Source organism: Phalaenopsis equestris, unplaced genomic scaffold (genome assembly GCF_001263595.1).
Source record: "Phalaenopsis equestris unplaced genomic scaffold, ASM126359v1 Scaffold000002, whole genome shotgun sequence".
Taxonomy (NCBI): Eukaryota; Viridiplantae; Streptophyta; class Magnoliopsida; order Asparagales; family Orchidaceae; genus Phalaenopsis; species Phalaenopsis equestris.
In genome coordinates, this window is record NW_018164444.1 from 69,589,168 (window position 1) to 69,600,232 (window position 11,065).

The window sequence follows — 11,065 nt, forward strand, 5'->3', positions numbered from 1 at the left end:
TTGCCGGCTGCGATAAGTCCGGCGACGGCCTGCCGGTTCATTTCGGTCCGGTTCTCTTCCATTCTCAGCCGCCGCTCCTCTAGCTCCATCAAATCTCTGTGCCGTCTCTCCTTCCTCTCCTCACACGCCATTAACGTCCGAGCAAGCTCCGCTGCGCCACGCACCACGCTCGATCCCAGTCCCCGCCTCCGCTTCCCCCCCCCCCCGCCGGCGGCGGCGGCGGCGACGGACTACCGTCGCCATCTCCCCCGCTCCCTTCCGTCTCCGACGAACCCTCCGGCGTCATTTCTCCTGATTCACAACATCAAATCAAACCCATCAGCTCAAAAGGTCACTTTTTGAAAACCTTTTCCACAGCTTTCTCTTATAAAAATCGGAGCTTTATGCTAAACAATAATAATAAATGCAGCAAGAATCAAAAATCGCAGCTTTGGATGCTCTGAAAGGATGGTCAAAGCAATCGGTGTTAAAAAAAAAATCGATACGCGTATCGTTCGAAAGATCCCGTTTTTCATTCCTATTTCAATGTATCTCTGATGCAACTGAATAAATGCCATTGTAACAGTTTGTATTATATTAATTGACATCGCGTGATGCGCGCGTGCAATGTCTGTATCTATCGTACCGGAAACGGACGCCTGTTGCGGCGGCGGCGGAGGTGGAGGCAGAGGAGGTGGTAGAGGAAGAGGACGAGAATGAGGGGCGGAGGGGGGAGAGAGGGGGGGGCGGCGGCGGGGCTGCTGCCTCCGCGGCGGAGAGTGGCACGGCGGCTGAGGACGTCGGTGAGGGCTTCGTAAACTTCGAAGGCGAGATTGGTCGGGAGGTTGCGTTCCTTGCGCTCGTGCCGCTCGAGGGACCAATAGGAGCTGGGCGCGGCGGCGGCGGAGGAGGTAGCAGCACGGGACTCGTAGTCGCGGACCTTCTTGTAGTCGCGCAGGAGGTTGTCCCATTTATCGTTGCACTGATTTTGACTGCGAAGGCAGCCATGTTTCCAGCAATAGTTCTCGACCCACTTCCAGCGCTGTTCGGCGGAGCGGGGGGCGGCGGAGGGTTCTTCGGAAGAGGTTGTGGCGCCGCTTCGGGTGCGTCGGTCGTCATCGAGGCGTTTTGCGGTGATGAGAATGAGGGTTTCGTGGACGGTCCAGTTTCCTTTACGGTACTCGCGGGGGAGAACGGTGGAAGAGGGAGAGGGGGCGGAGAGGCCGCCGGAGGCGGCGGCGGCTGAAGATAGAGGAAGAAGAGGTTGGTGGTGGTGGTGGTCGAGGATGTTTAGGGGGGTTCGAGTGAGAGGGGGGTCGGAAGACATGGTTTGCAGGGCATTTGTGGGATTAGAGAAAGAAGAAACGTGGGTGGAGGGGTGGTGGACGGAGTTATAGTTGGGCACTGGTCCTCTGTTTTGTTTTGTTTTTTTTTATGTTTTATTTCGGAGAGCTTTCTCGACCTGGCCTTTGGGATTCTAGGATATTTAGGGTCGTCAAAGTGGCTGGTTGTTGTTTGTTTTTGAATATTTTAATATAAATAATATGATTTAAATTTTTGCTTATCTTTAACATTCTAGGGATGTGTGAATATGATTGTCAAAATGACTTATTACTCCTGAATAGCTCGTGCTTAGCTTGATAAGCAAATGAGTCAAATACAAAGTTAAGCTCGACATATAAATGAGCCAATTACGAAAAAAATGATATTGTTTAACAAGTCGAATACAGCTCGCTCAAGCTCAGCTCATTTGCATCCCTAATGGTTGTTTGATTAGAGTTGTCAAAACGGTTCTTTGTTCATGAATTGCTAATGTTCGGCCCGCTAAGCAAAAGAGTCGAACACTAACAATTTTTGTTGTTCGAAATATAAATGAGTCGAATATGAATAGTGATATTTTTTTATGAGTCAAATACAAGCTAAGCTTGGGCTCATTTGCACCTTTAATGATATTATAAGAAGAAAAAATATTAATTTGTATGTGTACTCTAAGAATTTTAGTTTATAATTTAGTATAAAAAATTATTAAATTTAAATTGTTATTTTTTAATTGATATATTATTAATATATTGAAAAGAGATATATGAAGAAGTTTTTTTCATAAATAATATTACATGTTAATTGTTGAGACATTTTTAGAATTAGGGACCAATAATGTTTGTAAGTATATACAGCCTCGTAAAGATCTTGTATCTCACGAAGAAAAAAAGAGAGATAGATGGATGCAGGTCCTGAACGAAACCTTGAAGAATGTATTGAATTGTTATCTTCGATGAGCTTCAAAAATCGGGCCCGTCGTTGCTTGAGTTTCAAGATTTAAAGAGAGAGGGCTAGACATTCTCCTGAAACAAGAAAAAACCCTCATCCTCAATCTCTTTTTCGTTTCTTCTTTTATGCACAAGGGAGAAAAGTAATAAAAATAATAAATGAGTGACCTTTCATGTTGTATGGTGCCCTTCTTCTGTGACTTGCTGAAAATACTGTGATGTGAGTGTCAAGTGATATTGGTACGACACCCATCTTTGGTGCTAGACAAAAAACTGAATTACAAATGTCGGGTGGTGCTTTAATAATTGATTGACAAATATCTTTTCTCTGATAGTTTCCCCGTATGAGTGGCTTAGACTATACTTTCAAAAGGAATGGATATAGCCATTTTGGTAAGCATGATCAATTCAACCACTTCGGCAAGTGAGCTTGATTCAGCCACTTCAGTAGGTGGGCTCGGTTTAGTCACTTCGACTAGTGGGTTAGATTCAGCCACTTTAGGAGGTGAGCTCGATTCAGCCACTTTGACAAATGCGCTCGATCAGACCACTTGGACAAGTGGGCTCGATTCAGAAAAATAAGTAAAAAAAATATGTATAATTGTATTTGTGTATACATTAATGAAGATAAAGTGAGAATTTTAAATCTTCTTTTTTTCTTAAATGATACCTAAGGAATAGAATGTGTGGAAGGAGAAAGAGAGAATATTATGGGTCTATTTGGGGTTGTTATAGTTTTTCTTAAAAAAAGGTGGTTGTAAAACTATGGTGGAGGAAAAAACTTCTTAGAAAACTGCAATAATTATTATAAATATTTATTTATTTTTTTCAAAAAAAAATTTAACATCTACTTTCTTATAGTCACTGCACTTTAACTAGCCAGGTTGAAAAAAATAGCTTCATACCACAATTTTTTTTAGAAAGAAGTTCCACAAACATAGTTGTGGTGACATTTGAAATGCAAGCAAATAAAAAGTTCTCAAAAAACTCTAAGAAAACTCTGCTATTGTGAAATTAAACAAGATCCCACTAGAAGGGGAACATGATTCTTTTTTATTTACTCCCCCCTTGTTAAAGTCTTTCTTTTACATAAAATTAAAAAATGTTATCATTATGCCTAAAATTCTAAAAATATCTAATTGTCTGTCTAATCACATCATCATTTAATTCAAAATACTCACTGACATTTTCTACCTCAAGTCAAATAGTTGTGTGAAAAATGGATTGTAAATCATCAACATTTATTTTCATGTCTTTGGAATTATTATTTTGGCATTCATACTCCATATGCTCGTACTCAATCATTCGTACCCAGCAACTCATACTCGGCTGCTCAAACTCAACTAGCAGATATCTTAGTTGGCAAAGCTAGACCACTTATATCATTATTGCAATAGGTTGAGACCCATTTAGAAAGATTCTTGTTCCATTAGTTTGTCTTAGTATTTTTTGATTGTACAAAGAAATTAATGTGATGTGGCTTGAGATTCAATCTCTTGGTTTAAAATGTGAAAGAATGTTATTAAAATGATTCAAGAGTTTTTAAGAATCTCTCGTGAAACACTTGCTCCAACATGGATTGTTCTTATTACCATAAGTTAATCTTATGGTTTGATTTTATATAGCATATGTCTACTCGAAATCATAGATTATCATTTTATGGTAATGGGACTTGCATATTCTTGGATAGGAGTGTCAGAGGTCATGAGAAGCATGATTTGAACATCACATTGCTACATTATTCACTCAAAGTGGTAAGTTATAGTTTGACCCAATTGATCAAGACTTATGCTTAGGAATCTCTATAACATAAAGGATAGCCCATATTTGGGAAAGTTATTGTTCCTATATCATCCTAGAACTCTTACTTGATATAAAATATAACATGCTCTTCATATCTATGTCCTTTAGTCTATATTGATCATTTCATATCACCATGTGACGAGGATGGGATTTCCTTTAGCTCGTTATATGCATAGCCTTCTAGAAGATTGGATCATATCCCAACCCCTTAGGCTCTTTTATACAACAACAAAAACAATCCCTTATCCCACTAAGTCGGGTTGGCTGCATGAATTTTTTTTCTCCATTGCGTTCTATTAAGTGTCATATTTTTATTTAGTTCTAATAAATTAGGATTATTTCTTATACAATATGCCCAAGTCATTTTAGGCTTACCACTGCCCTTCTTAACATAAGTTGAATCTAAAACATTTACTCTCCTAATCGGATCATCATATGATCCACATTTAATGTGAGCAAACCATTTAAGACGACCTCTCTAATCTTGTCTGTCTTTGGAGCTACACCAACCCCATCACGAATGTATTCATTTCGCTTTTTTGTCTCTAAGTATTAAGCCACTCATGATCTACCTATGCATTCTCATCACCGTAACACATAACTTTGTTTTATGCTTCTTTTTAAAGGCCAACATTCTATGCGATAGAGCATTGCATGTCTCACCATCATCTTATAAAATTTTCCTTTCAGTCTAAGAGGTACTTTTCTATCACACAATGGGCCCGAAGCATTTCTCCACTTCAACCAACCAACTTGAATTCTACTAATAACATCCTCATCTATATCACCATCACTTTGAAGAATAGACCCAATATATCTAAAACGTTCACACCTTTTAATGATTTGATCACCCATAGTTACAACTCTGTCACTAAAGCTATTACTACTAAAAATACATTCCATATATATAATTTTAAATTTACTCAAAAGAAGGCCTTTAGACTCCAATGTATACCTTCATAATTCAAGTTTTTTTTTTTTTTTTTTTTTGTACTCTTTCTCTAGTCTCTTATCCACAAGAAGAATATCATCAATGAAAAGCATACACTAAGGTATACTCTTCTGTAAACATTCATAAATTTTAATGATTCGATCCCTTCAGCCCTTTTATGCTTAAGTGAATTTTCATTGCTAGGGCAATTCTTAATTCAAATATATCATTTCTTTTTAAAATCATCATTTGTTTTTTAAGTGGATATATCTGCCCATGATAAATCATTTCATATGTTTAGTCAGTCCCATAAATAGTCTATACATCATATCCTCGTATATGAAAGAATTAATCTTACATGATTGCTCAACTTTATTAGCATGACTATATTTATCTAATTTTATATTTGTATGAGCTATATCCACTTGCATATACAACAACAATCAATCAAAATACTTAAAGAAACTAATTATACACGTTTTTTAGGATTTTGAATTTAAATAATCATATAATTCATAGGAACTATTTGTAAATACTTCCAACTCAAGTTCTAAACCATTTCAATGAATAAAAGTAAATATTTTTTTCTTAAGTAGGTGCTAAAAAAAGTTTTTAAAGGTTTTAGGAGATATAAAGCTCTTGCAACATCAAATTTACACTTCAACCATTAAATTTTGTCAAATATAGATGAGAGAATATAAATAATTGAAACAATAAAAATTGAAAGTTTGTAAGAAAAAAATATTATTAAATTTACTTCTGATACGCCACCAACAAATTTTCATCATCCGACATGAATCTTGAGGCAATATTTTGAGCAAAGAATATTCAAATCTTGATAAAAAGTCATTCAAAGCTCCGATTTCAATAAATTTATAGTCAAACTGACAGGCTCGATGAGTAGGCCGGAAAGTTAGCGAACGGACAGGTTGTAATGTGATATGAGTTTGGATTCTGTGGGACTTAAACTTCGAGCAAAATTTTATTGAAAGAGCCCATTGCAAAAGTAAACTCCACGTGGCGTGATTCAGCCATGCCACGTGGACCGACACTAGATGTGCACTGGGCGTGAAGGGTTCGGAATTATGTCTAATTATTGAGTGCGGAGAGCCCACGCAGAGCTGTGTGCGCTCTCTACGATCACAGACGCGCATCGCGGCTGTATGAAAGTGGGCTGCGATGCACAGCTATGATCGGAAAACACACGTAGCTCTGCGTGCTCTTTCCGCACACAATAATCACTCCGGAATTATATTTCATGTTCTTTCGTGTGTGTGTGTGTGTGTGTGTGTGTGTGTGTGTGTGTGTGTGTGTGTGTGTGTGTGTGTGTGTTTATCTAAAATCCTATAATTTTAATTTATTTTTAGGGATATGGTTTAGATTGAACAGTTTCAAACGAGTTCCAAAGATTTATCAAAATTGTACTATAATTCTATCCCTGATTACTCATGCTTATTATATTTTATATTCCAATCAGAAATTTATATTTATTTCATACCACAATTTTCATTTTATTGATGCTATTTTGTAATAATAAAATTATATATAGCCAGAAACTGAACCCTGAAATTTAAAAAAAACTAACAAAACTAGTTAGTTCAATTTAACTAAGCCAATGAAATGAGCTTCAAAATGGTCTACATGCAGCCTATGTTAGTCTTAATTCAATGAAACTAAGCCTATGACAGCAACAATAAAACTTAAAAACTAATTGAGACTGGGAAATTAATTGGCCCATAGAGACATCCTACCTGACGACCACTGGCCTCACAGCCACTCGATTTAATAGCCGCCCAGCCTAGCAGTCGCTCGACCATATCTATGAGCCCCACAGGCCGAATTTATGAACAGACTGAAATACAATGGTTGCAACTACTTACACTATAGAGGTAAGGTATGTAATCATACAATGACTCGTTCATATAAATAGAGGGTTCATATCATGAATAAATGTTACACAAATTTACTGCTCATTATGTTCTCTCTCTTTCTCTCTCATCCTTCAGCGCTCCATTCCTTAGGCAAACCTCCAGGACAAATTTGGATTCAACAATAGGATATATTACAAGTAAGGTTTGCATTGATTTTTGGAGTGACGAGTTCCTTATTTATCATTTATAACAATTCATTACTTATTTTTAGCATTTATTGAGGTCTTTTATCCTACTCTTCATTTAAGATTTTATCATAAAATTTATTTTTGACTTTTTGATGGCCATCAAATTTTGTGAAGAGAATCACAATTTCAAGCAATGAAAATTTTGACTTTACATTTAACAATCTCTCTAATGATGTCTAACTTTTAAATATACAGCTTTAGTAATTATGTTTGAACACGACCTTCTGAGACTATTAATTGAAGCTTTGTACAACCTAAATTTTTAAATAGCTATCACTTTTGCGAGCATTTCAATGAAGTTTTTAGGCATCTTTATTTTTAATAAGTTATTAGACACCAACTTCAACCAAAATGTGCAAATAGTGATGTTTATTTTGTAGATATCTTGTATTGAAATGCAAGACAATGCTATTTGCTAAGGTGTCATGGGAATCACTTTTTTTCACTTATATTTTTTAATTTTTTTTTTATTTTATTTATGTTTGTAACAAATTATGTTATGTATGGTATGCTAAAAAAAATATATGTAGTTGTTTTTAAATACACTCAAAATAAATACATATTATCGTGAGCATTTTAAAAAATAAAGTGGATTTATTTTTTTAAAATAAAAATATAAAAAATACTTTAAAAATTCATCAAAAAAATGTTGAAAAAATAAAAGAAAACAAAAATGATCTCAAACAAACCCAAAGTGAATAAAATGTTCACTGCGTAAAAGATTGTGAGTTCCTTTACATGTCAATTTAATTCTTCCATAAGATCTCCTTGATAAACTCTCTCTTTACTGGCTTCGATGATTGTAATGTACTAAACTATTATGAATGACAGTACAACTATCTTGTAAAGCTATGACACCAATTAATTGTGGTGTCACCATATCTGCGGACAAACCTGATGATATTTCATCTTTTATTTATGTCTTTTTTTAATCTCTTAATTTTAAATCAATCAAACTCTACAATTTTAAATTATTTATTTTTAACTTTAGAAAATTAATAATAACTTTTTAGATAACTTAATAACCATTTCACAATTTCTTCATATTTTTTTCTTGAAATTTAACAATATCTAATGGTTGCTCTCATTACTTGTGATGTATATGATTTTGTATAAAAAATTGTATATATAAGAAACTCAATGGCAAATGTATAAAGGATTTTGGTCATGTATATTTTCTTTGTTTAATTTTTTGTTTTTGTTAAGTCCTTCATGTCAAACTCATTTGAGAATTGTCTCTTACATCATTAATCATTTTAATATTAGCACAATAAGCCATTCATATATGATAACAAGATGATAAGATTTTTTTTTAATTTATTTGATAAAGTGATATTATATCTTTAAAATTTAATCTTACGCATAAACCTATAAAATTTTTGAAATAATTTACAAGGTCATATAGATTTTTGTTTAATTTTACAAATAGAGCTTTTTTTCATGTCTTTTTGGGAATTCTTATTGCACCATTGGAATTTCTTCCTCTGTATTAATATGGAAAGAAAAGGCTATCCTGACATATACCAATGATGATCTTTTTGTAGAAAAAAGAAAAAATAGCTATTTTGATGCCCATTTGTTTAAGATATTAATATTTTAGGGCCATGATATTTAATATTAGATGAATAATAATTAATTTAATTATAGAAGACAGCGTATTTACAAATCTAATTCCTTCTTTTTATTGGAACCCCTTGATAACAAGCCTCACCTTGTACCTTCGATTCTCTATTTATCTTTTCCTCACTTTATATATCTATTTATTTTGCAATTTCATCTTATCTCTTCGTAGCTTTGTTAGTGTGAGTGTTATTTTTATAAAAAAAAAATTGTTTCTTCTTTCATAGTGAACTCCCACTTGAAAAATTATTTAGTTATACAACTTCATTATAACACTCATGTTTTTCTACATCTGTAAGCATTAAAAATAATGGTCTATCCAATCACGTTTGCTCTTTAGTTTTTTGATATATTTTCTATATTTACTCTAAAACAAGTGCTACCTCTGACTCAACTTCTTCTGAAAAAGAGATGCCCTTTTTAGAAGCAATTTTTAGGTAAATATTTGATAATAAGCACAATCGTTGTGTTCCAAAGATAAGGGTTGAACATTGAGAAAATAGTTGATAATGCTTAATCTTCTCCGCTTTCCTCTATTGTGAAAATCTCTTCCTCTCTTTCCTTTTTCGCCCCACTTCTCTCCATCTCATTCTTATTTATGATTGTTGGATATTTTATAAATAGGGATTTTATGAGTTTATATATAATGAGTTTACATTGTAATAGTAATAACCAACCACATTCAATACTCTTACGGCCTCCATTATAGACTTTTATGATATCCTCTATTTAAGACTTTACGATAACCTCTTTATTTAATTTTGTGATAGCCTTCTTTTAGAATTTTTTGGTAGCCACCATTTAAAACTTTTATTATAGTCACCATGAGAGAAATTGATTTGAATAAATAGAACTTTGACTCCACACTTAAAAATAATTGATTTCTTTTGCTACAAATATATTATCAAATTTAATTTTATTTGATCATATAAATATAACACAAATATAATCCCTATATCATAAAAAATAAAGAGTTATAAGCCACTTAGCATTATAGAAAATTCATTAACATCAACCTTTAAATCGAGCTAATTAGGCTTGCCTATAAGCTAATTTGATATAGTTTTGAAAGTAATCATATGAGCTTGAATCTGTAACCTGCAATTTGTTGTTTAAATTGGACGGCATGATTATATATTCATATGTACATTAAAACATATTAAAGTGATATGATTTTTGAAAGCTAATAAGATATATGTCATTACTTTAATCTAAGAAGCTAGCATTACTCTTGAGAATGACTTTAGAAAGTCATAGAGTACTCAAGTCCTAATTGAAATTCCCAATATAAAGAATATAATAAATTGGTTATGTTAGGAAATCAATAATATTATCAAGTCAAAAAACTAGCAAAAAGCTAAATTCTACTTAAATGTTGAGGATGAAGGTGAGTGTATGATTGACCAACGAGAGAGCCGTCTCAAGAAGGAGTTGAGGTCTTTTGAGATCGAGCACTTAAAATGACTTCAGTTCTTAAGAAATTCTAGATTGTTTGAGTTAGTGAGCACTAGCTTTGTCGAGACCTTCGCAGACCAAAATGGTACAGAGATTGAAATGTTAAGAGGTTAAATTTATAAGAATGGCTACTTAAAGAAGTAGCGGAATGAGACCAATTTCCTAAAAGATCTCCAAGTTCTCATTTAATATTTTTTGCCAAGCAATCAAGGAAGTGCTAGTTTGGTTTAGTTTGGATAATATTGGGTGACTATTTTGGATAGCCAAAGCAATCTTTCAAGTGGGAGTTATACATATGGAGATGCTAACCTTTTGATAATTGATTATGGGTAGAGTGTTCACCATGACCAACTTTAGAGGCTTGATCAAAGTGCCTTCTCTAAAGTTCAAGTTGTAAAACTTATTGTAATGTGTACACACTATATTGAGAGCAAGAAAACTAGAATTTATATGAAGGGCATCTCGTGAGTCTCCAGAGCGAGCAACGATGGCTAGCCTCAAGGTTGAAGATATAGTCTTCTGAACTTTATGAAATGAAGAATGGCATTATTCACTCTCTTATGTCACTCTTGTTTTTCTAGAAAAATAACATTTTCACCCTCATCATCATGAGGTAAAGAGTTTCAACCCTTACATATTTAGACTAATTTTTGGAAAAGCCTTAAAAAGTCATTATTTGATATTAAAAATATTAACGTAATTTGGTTCTTAATAGCCATGCTAGTGGTTAAACGTTGATAAATTACTTATATAATATTTTAATGCCAAAATAAATATTTGAACATGTATATTCTTTTTTAAGAATATTAAATATAAAATTTTGATGGTGGATAAAAAACAAAAAATCATAAGATACGTTAGTTAGTAAATCATCAAATTTATATATATATA

General features: G+C 33.8%; 1 protein-coding gene across 1 annotated transcript in view; it reads right to left on the reverse strand.

Annotated features, from left to right (window-relative positions):
- The window catches only part of LOC110034753, a gene marked incomplete in the record, with an annotated part of 1,655 nt that extends 232 nt beyond the window's left edge, over nt 1-1,423 (reverse strand). The window contains 1 exon segment of the mRNA XM_020739001.1: nt 752-1,423. Coding sequence (XP_020594660.1) covers nt 752-1,306 — 555 coding nt within the window.
- Between the last annotated feature and the right edge of the window lie 9,642 nt (nt 1,424-11,065).